The 15,918-nt window shown below is 44.4% G+C and overlaps 1 protein-coding gene across 1 annotated transcript in view; it reads right to left on the bottom strand.

Annotated features, from left to right (window-relative positions):
- SNCG (synuclein gamma) overlaps nt 1-15,918 on the bottom strand; it is a 205,591-nt gene continuing 189,673 nt past the window's right edge. The window contains exons 2-6 of the mRNA XM_068197238.1: nt 15,076-15,305; nt 10,084-10,125; nt 9,091-9,218; nt 1,484-1,561; nt 1-383 (exon numbers count right to left, since the gene is read on the bottom strand). Coding sequence (XP_068053339.1) covers nt 354-383; nt 1,484-1,561; nt 9,091-9,218; nt 10,084-10,125; nt 15,076-15,196 — 399 coding nt within the window. The 5' untranslated portion in view covers nt 15,197-15,305 and the 3' untranslated portion in view covers nt 1-353. The remainder of the gene's footprint in view (nt 384-1,483; nt 1,562-9,090; nt 9,219-10,083; nt 10,126-15,075; nt 15,306-15,918) is intronic.

Below are 15,918 nucleotides of genomic sequence, written 5' to 3'. Positions count from 1 at the left end.
CTTGTTCAAACACTTTTTATTAGTTTAAAAAAAATATTTCCACAATGCCTAGAGATCCCAAGTGCCAGTGCATATGGATGCAAAACACAGATTTGTGAGTCCAACCAAAATACACAAAGCAACTGGGAGGCCAGGAGGGAGATTGGGAAAGACACACGGCCCAGAACACACCTGCACGTTACTGACAATTAGAGGAGTCTGGCTTACATATATTGTACGACTGGTTTATGAGGCAAGTGCAAGACTACAGAGCTGAACGTAGTTAGCCTATGGACAGTAGGATTCTCCTGTTGTGGTGTCAGCTAATAGTTCCATGTATGCTCTTGGAATGATCTCTTTTGAGCAAGAATTCCCTAACTTGATGGATCACCTTCAATTTCACCCTGTGAGAGAAGATAGGTCAGAAAACATGTCAATATTTCCTGTGGAAAACATAAACAAATAAATTTAGGAGAAAAATCAGTGCATTCAAAACCCCACAAACAGCTAAAACCAATGAAGACCATTGTTTTTAGCAGGTGATGCAGAAAATAAATGAATTATCCATTCCTTCTAGAAACCAGACACACTTCTGGCGTAACTCAGATCTCTGGGGAAAACAAGGGTGTGAATTCACACGTGCTGGAAGTCAAGTTAATGTGGGGCCAGGCTCCACTGGCGGGAGTGTCCTGCTTTGTGCTTCTGGGTCTGCTCCTGCCTGACATCAGCACTGGGGCAGCCATGCAGCCAGTGGGATTATGGGGACTGGCAGTGGGGGGGTGATGGCTGGAGGAAGGTGGGAGATGCAAGATGAGACTTTTGGGAACTTTGGGGACCATGAAAACAGCCCGGGCTTCAGAAAGGCTGCAAACTGTGGGGTTTGGATTCATGCAGTACTTGTGGAAGGGACAGACAAAGGCCTTAACACTGAAATTGTAAAGGAAATACCACATGTGAAGTGTTTGCCCCTGTTGTCCATGTTGGACAAAAAGTCATTCTTGTTCAAGAGCTGAAATTGGCCCAGAGATAAATTTTTGACCCAGGGCTTCAAAAGAACATTGCAGGTAGAACAGCTCAAAAATAAAATGAACTAATTTAAATAGAGAAAAATTTATAGAAAAACCTAACTGGTTATCTAAATCTCTTCTAAAGCATGGCAGCAAACACAAAAAAAGCTATTCTATATGATGACAGAACCACAGGACAGCATTAACTTTAATATGTGCATTTATACCCCAAAATCAACCCAAATCATGCAGCAGTTTGCAATCTGTCCATCTGTCGCACATGGAAAATTCCCAAGACAAGGAAGTGGCAAAAACAAGAACAGATGAGCTCAGGTTTTTGTCCAATAACTCAGGAAAGTGGGAACAGTGATGGGCTCCTTGCATGGCAGTTCTAGAACCACAAGTGGCAAGGGGGCGACCGGGGGAAACCAGTAACCCAGAAAGAGGCCAGGTGTGGCACAGAGAGCCCGGGGCAGCGGGGCCGTGGCACCACTCACCTCTCCTCCTGTGCTTGCCGGGGCCCCCTCTCCCTCCAGCCTGGGCTGCTCGGGTGGCTGCGGCGCTGCCAGGTCCTCCTGCCAAGTCACAAGCAAGATGTTTGTCCTTGCTGCCACATGCAGAGTCATCGCCCTAATCTTAGACAGGCCGTGCAAGATGGGGGTGAGCATTACACATGCCAGCAGAATAGCAGCTTTAATAGATGGCAGATACTGCTTGAAATCCATTTTGCTTGTGCAGCTCATTTGAGCAGATATCTATGAAAAAGCCAACTCAATTTCTTACAGCCTGGTTTAGGGTCTTTTTCACACAGAACATCAGTTCTTTTTCTATCATTGAGACCAGAGGTTTGACTCCATCAGCGTGAAGAAATTTGGGAGGAATAAATAAATTTATGCATAGCAAGGCTATTCCCAGCCTTTCCCCACACTATCTTACCCTAAGCACTCATTGCACAGAGTAAAAGTATTCGAAGATATAGCAGTACTGTGGTGCTGGTAATGTCATGCTTCAGATGAAATATCCTTATCAAAGGATAAGCTTTTCTTTTTGTTTGAGTCCAAGCATTTACTTAAGTATTTTGGGTTCTTCTAGCTACTTGCCTACATCTTTCAGCTACCTTCCTATTCACAGAAGAAGAGAAAAGATTGCATTGCCAGGTAATTAATTACATTAAACACAATTTGGCTGCATTGGAAGAGAAGACAAAATCCTGACCATACTGAATGTGCACAGGGGATGGACAGAAAGCAGAAATGCACCTGGGTGGAATCAGTCAGTGAGACTAAGGGGAACCAGAAATAGCAAGACCTCTGTAATTTTAGTTGAGTTCACCAGAGAACTCAACTGAAATTACAAAGCTTCTCTGTTCCCTTTGAGCACACATACCCAGCAGCTCCCCTGAATGACTCTCTTCTCACATGAAGTCAGGGCCACCATACAGGGAACCAGGGACACACATATTATGGAAAGGAAAAGTCGATTTTGCATGGAAGGCAAAGTTATAAATTTCAACATTTTGGAAACACGAGGCCACCACTTTGCTTGGCGCTGCTGCTGATGCAATGCAAATCAATGTCCCTGCCAAACCTACTGTAAACAGAACACTACTCTGAATTTATGGACACTCATCCAGCCTCAGGATCCAGCCTTTGGCTTTAAAGCACTTTACATTTGCATTTACATTATACTTTGCATATCTACACCTTATAATTCAACAGTGCACATTAGGCCAAAGCAGGTAAATAGCCTCAAATTGTATTTTGAAGATTTACAAACAGATTTTTGATGACTAGGTGGAAAGGAAAGAAACTTCCAATGCAAGCCATTGACAATAGCTGCAACAGCAGGTATTTCATAGTGTTTTGCAGGTGACGTTACCAACTGCTGTGTGAAATCGTGAATGTCAATCAAAGGCAACTGCCTAAAGTGCTGAGCTGCATTGGGAAAACTGGGGAACAGCTCACAGTAACACAAGGACCAGTGCAGTGCACTCAATCTTTCTACAGGGTATGACCACCTATTGTTCCTGTGGGCAGGGAGCTTGGCTCTGGTAGATGTGGAAAGAGCCCTGGGAGAGGGACAACTTTCTCAGGACCACCCTTGGGACACTGTATCCAAGAGCAGTGGAGAATCCCTGTTCAGCAATTGTGCTGCTTGTTAGATCCCTTGGATCGTGCTCTCTGCCAAGACTGCTTCAGAAGGCTAAAAGCAATCATCTATTTTTAGAAAGGGAAGCAACTGAGTTTCTGGAGGGTGTTTCTAAGGTATGTTGGAGGAACCAGCACAATAGCAGGATGAAGAGGTGTCAGGCTGTGTTAGGGATGTCGCTTCACAGCCTTTTTCTCACGCGCTTCCACCCTGCCCGGAATAGGGAGCAGGAGATGGGGAAGGGCTGCATTCTTCAGCGGGGTGGTACCTGGCTGGGGATTTCAGGGACTGCTCAGGAAGACAATATACAGAAGAGGACCATGTGGTGTAGGGATCTTCACTTTGCACAAGGAGCCAGAACTTCCTGGGCACCTGCTCCAGCCATAACACTGACTCACAGAACAATGCTGGGCAAGAAAGAAGGGGTGAAAATCCAACTTCCTTGGGGGCCAGAAAGAGTTTCGCCATTCCTGTCAGTGCTCATCTCCTCATTAAAAGGGGTTACATTTTCTAAGCTAAAGGCATGTTGAAACCATGAAACAATTAGTAATGCTCCTCCTGCTCTTAAAGGGTGAGCCAAATATTCCCCCTTAGAAATTAGGCACTTTCTTAGAAAAAAGTATTTTAAATGGAAATAAAATTAAATATTTAGTTTGCTATGGGCTATTTTCTTCTGGTTTTGGGTGGGCACTTGAATCTTTTTTTGCTAGTAAAGAAAAAAAAATGAAGTACTTGAACATAATAGTTAAGTGAAATACAAGACCTCAGAATTCCTTCCAAGAATAGTACACGAGTTTTTAAATATTTTGTGTGTTTAAAAATAGATCTTATGTAGAATATATGCACCACGGGAGATCTCTATATATAAAACACAATATTTTGCTAAGGTTATGAAATAGAGGAACATATTCAGCTATCACTAATTAAAAACTCAACAAATTAAGACCTGCCATTTATAAAAATATTCCTGTGTGATGGTAAGGCATCTTAAATAGACCGTACTATAGGTTTCTTCATTCGGATATTTTAATAAGGTTTTTCAAAACTAATTTTAAAAGCCCAGAAATACTGGGAGAAATTAATTACAATTTAATTCCTCAGATTTCTCATTTTCACAGGTTCTATGAAATTACCTTTTTCAGCTCTTCAGCAATTGACTTGTCCACTGTCTGAATTCATATATGAAGTGGAATTTATATTTTTTGTCTATATTATCTTACAGGCCAGTGGGAGTTCTGTTGCTGTCCCCAAATATTCAGACATAAACAGTCTTACTAAGATTATTGTCCTTATATAACAGAGAAAACAGTCCAGATATTGGATGGTGGAATATACTCATCAAATCTCAACAAATTCAGTGGCAAGCAAGATATTATTATTATTATTATTATTATTATTATTATTATTATTATTATTATTATTATTATTATTATTATGCTGAAAAGCCAGAGAGGTTCACTGGCAGCCTAATGTGCTACAAATTCAAGGGCCCTCAAAGGGACATCAATTGCATAAGATGGAGAGGTTCAGCCTCCTGCAGTGCTCTTGACCTTGGGTGCTGGAGCAAACACGATGCTGCCTGGCAGCATCCCCAAACCACTCCCTAGAAAAACCTCAGGCAGCCTGGCAGGTCCTGTGGATGAGCTGTCCTGGACAGGCTTCAGGCTGAGCGCTCAGAGTGATGCTGACAGCTCTGACTAAGGGGTCAACCCTTGATTAAAGTGAGTGGACCCACCAACAGGACAGACAGATGGGCATGCAGGATTCCTGTCTTAGCCTACAAATCCAGGTAGTCTTTTGTGGTGGCTTTGTTTTTATCCAGCTCACAGCCAGACTCTCTGAGAGTCTCCTGGGACTCCTTATACAAATGATACATATTTAATGTGTATCCTATGGGATTGCAGGGGTACAACCTTGAGCCATGGAGTACATCCATCCATGGTCTTCTAGGCTTTAAGGCTTCACCAATGCCACTAACTCAGCTATTTTGCATGGGAAAATGTCTGCCTGAATGCACTAATGAGATTGAGAGGGGAGCACAGAAAAAGTGCCTGTCGGCAGAGTGCCCCACTCCATGTCGCTTGTGCAGTCTCCCATGCTCCATGACATGTGGAAAGATACCACTGGGATGCATCACTGCATCGACTAAGTACAGGGAAGCTTGAATACAAAGGGGAACAAGTTTCAGCTATTTATTCTACCTAATTGTTGGGTAGTTTGGCTGTTGATTTCCCTGCTCCTCCTGCTTAGCAACTCTGCGCTTGGTGGCTTCTCACTTGCTCTCTCCTTGTGGCACTTGCCCAGCCCAATCTAACTTGAACAGGAAGGTCACTCAGTTTCTGCTTCTAATTCCTTCCGTGCGACAGACTGTCTTTGCATCAGAGGCATCACAGGGTGTAAGTGAAGGGAATTAAGGATATGAGCAGCAACCTTTCCCATTCAAGATGTGCAGTGGTTATGAAAGATGAGCCATGGCGTGGGTGCACCAGATCAGGTGCACAGAAAAGCTGTGATCCAGCAAACGCGCCCAGCGGTTGCACATAACTGACAAACGCTCATTTAATTAATGGGTTGAAGTAAAAAACCTGATCAGACCCAATTCAAAGTGACAGAGTCATGAACTGACAACTAAATCATAAAAACTGACAGGACAAATAGATCCAAAGAGAAGATTTAGGTGGAAGGCATAAGGAAGCATCAGTTACTGGGGAAATTGTTCCAAACCCTGAGGGACATTTTGACAGCGTGTGTAGGTACATGGGCTTGTTCCCAGCCACGTGGTGTCTGCATTGCAGCAAGCTCTGTGCTGTGTCATACGGACAAAGCATTAATCCTCTTCTAAGACAGGGATACTTAGTGGGTGGATATGTCACTGGAATCTCTTAATGTCCACCCCAGGGATGGGGATGGGTACAAAGCCACAGACAGAACACAGACAGAACTACTGACTGGTTTCATTCCTTTTGGCACTGGAAAAATTGCGACGGGTTTATAATCTCTTAATTTACAGATTTTTTAGTTGATACTTAAAAACTCCCCCAAATTAGTCAATTCTCTCTTGTACTCAGCAGTGACCAGGTCAGTGCCAAAGCCCTATCAGGCAGTGCCAGCACAACTCAAGGTTGTTCTCATCTGCTGCTTGGCACCCCTCCATAGGTGTAGGGTTACTTCAGCCCCATTTCCTTCTGCATGGCTCTGACTGCTCCCCACGGCTGTCCTGAGCAAAACTTCATCCAAGACCCTTAGAATACCCTTCTCTTTTCTAATGTGTGCCTGCCACTGATCCCAGCTGTCAAATGCACAGACTAAATGTCAACAAGCTCTCTGTAATTGATATAAATACTGGCAATGGCCAGCTGGGGACATGCCGTCTAGGCCACTGGAGTCCCCAGCCCCACGTCACCCCAAGCACTGCTCAGCACCATGCATTCACAGATCCTGGCACTTTGAACAGCCCTTCTATAGCAGGGAACAGCACTGGAGATAGTTGAAAACCCAAATAAGATGTTGGCAAATGCTCTGTGCAATTAGAAAGAGGGAGGATAGTATGGAGCACAAACAAGTCTCAGGATTGGATGCTCTCTCAAACTTCTGCGGCTGAAATGCTTGTGATTATTCCAGGACTGCAGGATTGTAACAGCAGATATTCACTGTTTAAACATTTAAAAGCATACATTATCACTCTTAGTGTATCTCCAGTGGGTCTCCCTCATGCATTACAGTGCCTGGTGCTGCTGTTGGCAGACTCTGGTGTATTTCCATTAGCAAGTTGTGTAACATGATAGGGACAGTTCTGGAGAAAAAGCAGCCAGTGCTGAAAGCCAGCACAACTGGCTGTATACTATAAGGAGTATATAAGATGGAGTATACTATAAGGAGTATACTCCTTATACTCCTTATACTCCTTATCCTTTCAGGGCCCTCCCTCTGGAGCAGCTTTGGCTCCATGGCAATTATCCATTAACAGTGGGGATGCACTTGATGTGCATGTGGAGCCCAATCTTCTGTGTCTAGCGGGATCTAAAAGGTGTCTAGCTACATGCTAAAGTATGGTGAGTATGAATAAAAGATTTGCACTCCTAAACTGAGCTAATCCAGCAGAACAGATGAACCTATTTACACAGAAACAAATGTTTTTTCTGAACTTTTTTCTCCTGTGATTTTTCTTGTTTTTCTCCATTTGTTTTCAGTCTGCTGCCTCAGCACCTCTGCTGTTTGGCATGACACTGTATCCAAAACAGTTTCCTGGCTCCATTTAGTCTGCCCTTTGGCATGTGACACATCCTAATTTTTTATTTCTTAATCAATCTCCATTTTAAGTCTATGCAATTGGACATCAATGGAAGACATCAAAATGACAGTTCAGATGCTCTCTGGAAAACCTGCACTGGTTTAAGCTCTGAAATTAGCTGTAAACTGTAGCTGTCAATCTTTGAGGTGGGGTTCTCACTTAAGAGGAAAGGAGAAGAGGATTGCTGCTGCTCAGTCCTTGCTGGAGGGGAGACAGCTTGCTATGTGCAGCAAGGATTCCTACCATCAGCAAATTCCTCACTCTCCTGGGTCAGTCACCCCACGGTCAGTCAAAAGGTAGGAAGGGGTATTCTGGCTCCATGGAATTAGGAATTGCTGTTTGCACTCCTGCAGCCTAACTGCTGTTCCCTGTGGGAATAGAGATTAAATGTATCCCATGGGCTTAGCAGAACTCCTGTATCTGCCCCTTTCACATGCTTTCAGGAGAACATTTTGCGTCACTTGTAGCTGCTGTTCTCTTCTTTTGTTAGGCTATTCTCTCAGGATTTATATGCTGTGTAGAAGTTTTGTTTCACATCACAATGTGTTTATGTGCAGGTCAGGAAATTAATCAGCTGACTATCTGAACAATTAAAACAATTTTGGCCAGCCCGGCTTTGCTTTGATTCTGGGTTTGGGTTTGCTGTGACTCATAAAGCTCATGTGGCCATCAACAGCACTGATCACACTCTCTGAAGAGGGGAAAGAGACAGGCTTACCAAAGAGCTGCCAAGTATTGGCCTCCTGCTGTACAAATGGGTGCTGTTAGTTACCAAAGCATCTTCTCTAATGATCAAGCATGGAAGGAACTGTTCTGCTCCTTCAGACGCCCCTTAATCCCCTCACTTGAAGCAGCCCCGTTTGTCAAATTAGGCTGGAGGACAGCAGATGCCTTGTCCGAGTCTGGCTTAATCCGTACACAATTTGGGTCACATGGCCTTTCATCAATAAGCACTTGGCTGTTGTCAAACCAGCACGAAGCAGAGCAGCAGGGTCAGGCGTTCTGCTGGAACCAGGCTGTGCCTGGCTTGCTGCTGCCCTCTTCTGCCCCCAGAGCTGCAGCGGCCAGGGCAAGCCTGTGCATCCCAGCAGCACGGCCCAGGGGTGAGGGCAAGTGCAGGCTCCCGTGCCTTCCCACTCTGCACATCCCTGAGCTCTGACTCACTCCAGACGCTCACTGCAGCCCACACACATTTCTACTCAAGTCCCTGGGAAAAATGCTTTTCTACATTCGTAAGAAAATGGAGAGCCAGAATCTTGCCAGCAGTGCCCACTGATGGGACAAGAGACAACAGGCACCAAGTGATTAATGTGTCCATCTGAACAGAAGAATCAAGTCTCTTTTTTCCTGTGAGGGTGGTCAAACACTGGCACAGGTTGCCCAGGGATATTGTGGAGTCTACTTCCATGGAGATATTCAAAACTCACTGGGACAGTCCTCTCTCATTGGCCCTAAGGGGGTTGGACTGGATGATCTCCAGGTGTCCCTTTCAAATGAAATGATTCTGTGACTGTATTAGGCATTATGTGAAAATATTAAGTATTATACAAAAGCAGATATTGCTGAAAACCTTTCATGAAATAAGCAAAAACCATCAACTGTAAATGTTTGCAGGTTAATCCAAAGGCTCTTCTGTCCTGCCCATCATAGAAGAAATAAACACACCTTTTTTACAACTCCTGTAGTGGCCACGATGTTCTCTGCTCCTTCTACAGTCTTGTTTGCCACTGTGTTCACGCTGGCTACTACAGCTTCTCCCACCATGTTGGCCTGCTCTTTGGTCTTCTCAGCAACTGCAGTTTCAACAAAAGCAGAAAAGTCAGCTAACTAGACACTGCCACAAGGCTGCCAAATTCCCTGGGATGACAAATGATTGCATTGATGTAAAAGAAGAAATTAGCCCTGGTGCAGTCCTTGTTTGGGTATTTTAGATGAGATCACATCTGAATTTAGATTGTGTATGTGAGGATTTTTGTCTGGCACAAAATGCTGCTTAGAGAGCAGCACTGCAGCCTGTCAGTCTTTGTGGGCAACCAGAGAATGAAAAATTCACTGTCAGATACTAAGAGACAACAGTGCAAATAAGGTATTTTGCATTGCAGACTGTGCATGACCTTTTCCAGATTACTTTCTGTTTGATTTAATGGCCCTTGGCAGAAAACAGCAATAGTTATGAAATTCTCCAGGATCCATTAATCTTCCTTCAGGACAGTCCATATGGCTGCTCCTCCTTGGAGTTGGGGATATCCTAGAAGGGACCTTTAGGTCCCTGACTCTGCAACTGCCTGACAGTACTCTCCCAAAGACCACAGTTTTGGCCAGACAGGGTCTGATGCAAGTAAATCCTCTCTGCGTGCTGGGCTGTGCACCTGACATTGTGAAATGTCTAAATAGGTGTGAATCATCCCAGTCTGCCAAGTAACCTGTGTTAGATTTTTTCTGACCTACTCTACTGATCAAATATTTTCTCCCATCCATGTCCACTGCAAATGCCAGACCCTGAACCATCACTCCTGGCAAGCAGCCTCCATTCAGTGGGAAGGTCAGGCAAATCAGTGGTGTCCCACAGAGACCTCCCACTTGGCAGGGGTGATCGCCTCCCCAAGAGGTCTAACAATCACCACAGATTTCCACATCCCTGTTGGGTTGTGCTCTTACCTGAGGTCACACTTTGCACTACACCCTCCTTGGTCTTGGTGCCTGTGAAAGGAAACACAATCCATCAGTGCTGCCTGGAAATTACACTCTGATTTCTGGACACAGATGGCTTCCTGCTCTGAGGAAGTGCAGTGGGGAGCCAAGGTGCTGCTGGTACCTCCTGCTCAGACACAAACCATTTGTAGAGTCAGAAAAGAGACCAGCTTCCCTCCCCAGTAAAGCCAATGAGTATCTTTGTGTTGAGAGTTGGAGAGCTTCAACATCAAATTCTCTGGAGATGCCTAGACCTGAAAAATCTTGATTATGAAAAATTGTCCCTGCAATATTTCCAAAATGAGCAGTTAAGTGGTGGTAAATCAACTTTAAGTTAGTTGTAAAAATGACTGTAAATAAAATCACCTGGTAACATCACACCTACCTCACTCTTGCAAGACAAGAAGTCACATCCATGACTCTCCCCCGCCTTTCAGCAGGATACTTGGCTGCAGTGGTCATTTAAAGTCTCATTCTATACCACTAATAAAAAGTGGAGAAATCTGAGACTGAATTTACAGAACCACCACTTACCTCCTATATACCTACTTACTAGATTCCCAGTTTGGTGCCTCAGCCTAGGCTGTAAGTGCCCGCTCATAGCAATGCACAGAAAACAGATGGTTTTATCTCACATTATGAAAATACACCATATGTATGCTTACATTGTAATTTATCTTGCTGTTCTCAATGCTAAAAAGCTAACAGGATGTGAAGGCATTCAGTTTGCAACACAAATAGCCCTGAGGAATAATTAATCTCTGTGATTTTCCTCCACGCTTGAAGTGACAAGCTATATATCCTTTCTACTTGATACTGCTGCAGATAAGTTAAATCATATGGTAGATGGGCAGCCCCTGTGGTAACTAAGTGCTTTACACATTAAAAAAATAAAGAATCAAATTTATGTCTCTTGGAAGTTAAATAAATACAAGCCAAAATATTCCACTGGTCCCACTTTACTGTATATTGCAAATCATCTGCACCTATACAAGTTCTCTTCAGGTTTCCCATACTGATACAACAAAAGGATTTCTATGGCCAGTTATCAAAATTATAAAAATGGACAACAACCAGGCAGATTTTTGACTCCATGAGAGTGGAGCATCCATGGGTGTGGTGAGAGAACCAAGCTACAAACCACAGCTCATTCTCATTAACAGCCTGAGAAGTAAAACAGGTGCAGTGCCCTGATAACAACAGGTCCAGCCCAGCTCTGTTCTGCCTGATACATGTTATGTATTACTGAATGTAATTCTCAATTGTTCATTTATTTTGGTGGTTGCAATGTTTGCCTGGGGCAGAACAAAACTGTTCTACCACAATATGCCCTCAACATTTCCCTCCACCCATCCAAACTGTCTTAAAAATCAAGAAACGAAATCTTTGTACCTTTAACTTGTTACTGCTGTAAGCTGAGTTCCTAGTGATGCACATGATACATGTGCACTGCTATGAACTGGATTTAATAATGGTGCCCATGATACACAAACATGTGCAGAAGCACAGCACCGAGCAGAGCAGGTGCAAGTCTCAAGCCACGAATGTGAGCCCCTGAATGGGCCAAACACTCAAGGTTCAATTCAGACACCATCCTGCTTCGCTTTTCTTCCCAGCAGCATTCCAAGACAAGAGTGCCACAATATTGATTTGACATACAAGGTTGTCTCATATTAGACTCAGATCCTCAAGATTAGCCCTTTGCTGCTTTTTGGTCAAACAGCAGTTGATAGGTAAGCAAAGTACATGATTTGCTGTACCAGCCTTTCATGCCTTTGCTGTTTTGCAGCAAACACTCTTAGTGAGACAAGAGCTGCAGTTTTGTATGTTTTTTGCCAGACTTTTAAGGTGACTATCTGGGCTCAATTCTTTTACGAGGAAGAGGAGTGTGCAGGTGCTATATTTGCGGATGGAAAATAATTCCAGAAAGGAGGGATGCAGATAGAAGAAAAACATCCGAATCCATTTCATGACAGAAGCAATGTCATTGGGAAGAGCCACTGCTGCAGCCTGGGGAGAGCTGCCTCATCCTCCCAGCCCGCCACGCCCGATGACTCAGGCTCCCATCCATTATGCACCGCATGAAACCCGACCTTCCGGCGCACACTTCTGCCAGCAGCCCGCATCTGTTGAATCAGAAAGCAATCACCTGATGCTCAATCTCATTTCACTCATTAGTCCTTGCCTGCAGCTTGTGTACCCAGAATTAAAAGTTCATGCGTCCTGCCTCTTCTGAGTGCCGTGAGTCATCCGCAAGTGCTTCGGGACCGCCAGGGTGGGACCGAGGTGGTGGAGCACTATGCCCTGGGAGAAGGTCTAGAGTGGAAAGGGATATTTTGATGTGCATTAAGTCCTGCAGGAATCACTCAGTTTAAACACAGCTCGTTGTGTTGGGGCTTTCTGCAACACACAGGGTCAAAAATCATTCTGGAAAACTAGAAGAGCATTCTTTGTTGAGGCTTCCTGAACTATAGCATTAAACAGTACTAATGACTCAATACTCTGATGTGGGTTTGCATTAAATTCATTAATTAACTTCAGCATCACTTACACCCCTATTCAAACCAAATTTAAAAAGAGAGCCCACTGAACTAACTGCTGGATCCACACTAACCATGCAGGGATCTCCTGACACTTCAGCACACTCAGAGGCTGTTAGAATTTGGAGAGCAGACGGTGATTTCAGCAAGCACAAAGGTGACCCATGTTACAGGACTTCTCCCCCTCCTTTCGTGCACTCTCTTCTCTACCCCACCGGTTCAGCATGGCTGGCAGCAGGGCAGGAGCACCGCATTGCAGGCTTAGCACAGGAGGGAGGCATCTCCTGTCTGCCATGGGCTGTGGGAGCTCAACCAGTATGGATCAGAGGGGGGACGTGGTGGCCACAGTGTCCCAGTGATGCTGTTCACCCCAGACAGACACCACTGAGTGAGCATGATGTTCTTCTCCTGGGCAGCAGCAAGTGACTCACCCGACATGGTGATTGGGCCCAGATGTTTGGAATCCTTCTCACAGAGGCAGCAATGAGTTAACACAAACCTGAATAAAAGTCAGGGATCCACTTCATCCATCCTAGGCCCTGGAGATTTTGCTCTCTTTCCTCATGTTCTCAAAAGACCCTTGAGGTTCAATACAGTATTATTCTCTCCTAGCATCCAAAAATCCAAGTCTCATCACCTAATGCTCTAGATGAAGCTGCTGGGATAGGGCTCTGAAAGGGAAGAAGCAAGGAAGGAACAGTTCCGGTCTCTGATTTACTCTTTATGTGGCACAGAGTGACAAAAGGCAGCATGAACAACATTCTAATCATTCCAGTTTTAACCAGTATACCACACCTCCATCTTCTCTGGCTATTAAAACAAAACCCCCATTTTCTGAGCTAATCAGCATCTGGTCTTTATTTTTCCTGCCTGTGAAAGACTGAATTTTCACTAAAGGGCTTAGCTTCCCAACAGGAACTGAATCAGGCCAAGGCAAAGCTCTGTCCAGTGCATGACAGGGCAGGAACCAGCAGTATACCAACAAACCAAACCAATAAAAGGAGAAAGCACTTAATCCTCATCTTGATCCTTATTTGATCCTCATTAAGGTTTCAAGGCTTTTAGTTTTAGTCTCATAGAAAACTTTATTGAAAAGGTTAGAATCTCCTAAAGAGACCTCTTGTGCAACAATGAAAACCAGGTCACAGTATGGAGCTGTACAACGTGACTGAAAAGAGATGTGAGAAATTATGTATAAAAACTCTGAATAACCCCAACACAACTCAGATCTGGAAGCAGGTGGAGCAGTAATGATGCCACAATGTGACACCCATATGTGACATTTCTTAGACTGGTGTTTCACTTACTGTAGTTGGTTTAGTTGTTTACAAGAATGCTGCTTACCTTTTTTCCTTGTAGGTCAATTTCAAATTGAAATGTGAACTGTTACATCCATTCATTTCCAGCACGGCAATAATTAGTATTTAAAAATTCAAGACAAAAACATTACCAGACCTGCTACATACAAATTTTGCATTTAATTTGTAACATACAAATATATGTATCTGTAGCTATTGGCAATAGAGCAGTTTTAAATATAGTAGCTAAGTACAGCTGTGGATGTTGCAGTAGGATAGCAGGAAGAACCTGCATGTAAACTTTCCTACAAAAAGAAACATTCCCACATCCAGCAAAAATAAAGAGCCGTGTGAAATGCAGCAATCAGCAGTGAGATAATAAGTCTTGGGAACCCAAGACTCTTTAGTTTTATATGGAATATCTGACCATCCAGCCATATAATTGCACGTGCTAGATAAGAGGAGATAGTGGGTTTTGAGGGTGACCTTGAAAGAGGAGGTTTCAGCCCATTAACTGTGAAAGAGGTCTCCAGGCAGGACATCAGGCACACTGTTTTCCAGATCCTGTTCTTTGGGCAAAAGGAATTTGGGCGTCTCTTGTAAAGCAAGATTAATGTGTGCATGGGCAACGAAGAGGTCAGTGAACAGGAGAAGGATTTCAGGACAAACCCATTTGTTTGTGGGGAAACAGATGCATCCTGCAATCCCCTCTTACTAACACTGGTTCCTCTCAGGGACCTCCTCAGTGAGTCCCTCCCAGTGTGGAGGTAAGGCAGAGACCAGCAGTCCTTGTTTGCCTGGAGAGTGCCTGCCTCACCCTGCAAACAATCAGTGAATAGTCAAACAAACCTTACACCCGGGCATCTGCTCCTTAACATCATACTGCCTTCCCTGAAGTCGTGGTTTCTATGTCTAACTTACAGCTGGGGAAACTGAGGCATAGGGAGGCTGTGGTACCCCAGGTTGCTCTACAGCAATTCTGCAGAGCTCAGGATCTTATCCAGACTATCCTGCTAGTCACTCCCAAGCTTCAGGCACCATATAATTTCCCCAGACTTTCTCAGAGACAATCTATGCAGCTTTTCATGCTCAAAAGTAGATCAAAACTAGTTCTCTCTTACCTACGTACATTACCCCTTCTTTGGTCTTCTCTGCAGCCTCTGTCACTCCCTGCTTGGTCTTTTCTGCAGCAGCCACCACACCTTCTTTAGCAATGGAGAAGCCTTTCTTAAAGACATCCATCCTTGGTGCTTCTTAGGATATTATCTGGGATGATCTGAATGATGGAGCAAAAGCAGCAAAGAGCACCTCAAGGCTGGGACTGCGAGATGCAGCCTTACCCTCGGCAGATACTCGGCTTCTCTGGCAGGCTCTGCCTTTGCTCTTCCTCCTGTGCTGGATGAAGGCAGTGTGGCAGAGCTCACAGCCCTCGCTGGCTCTTATTGATGAAGTGTGCTGCAGTGTAGCCAATGCCCGTGTACAGCTGATACTGAAATATTAATGATACAGATCTGCCTGGGAAGCTTTAATAAGGGAGGGGGAGAGGAGGACGATGACAGCGGTAGGTAAGGAGCTGTCTGGAGAATTTCCAGACAGAGAGAGCTTTTAAAATATGCTGCAATGCTTTCAGTGAAGGATGGTCTCAGTGAAGAGGGAGACTTTAGCAGAAGAGCTGAGTTCCTGAAAGGGCATCTTCCCGAGGCTGCAGCAGCAGCCAAACACCAGCTCTCCTGGGCCCCAGAGGGCAGAGAGCACGTAGCACTGACAGCGTTTGTAGCAAACAAACAGGGTCAAGGTTTCTTGGTCTGCAGTTACCAGAATCCACCCTGCACAAAATGGTAACAAGAACATTATTTCTAGTAAATCCTGAGAAAAAGGGAACCAGCTACAGCTTGGTGCTCAGGTGAAGCGAGCTTGAGGTCCCACCTGCTATGTTTTGTCAAGTGTGAAGTCATTCTGTATAA

Source organism: Anomalospiza imberbis, chromosome 8 (genome assembly GCF_031753505.1).
Source record: "Anomalospiza imberbis isolate Cuckoo-Finch-1a 21T00152 chromosome 8, ASM3175350v1, whole genome shotgun sequence".
Lineage (NCBI taxonomy): Eukaryota > Metazoa > Chordata > Aves > Passeriformes > Viduidae > Anomalospiza > Anomalospiza imberbis.
The sequence above is the reverse complement of the archived record's forward strand: the minus strand, read 5'-3'. Positions and strand labels throughout refer to the sequence as shown.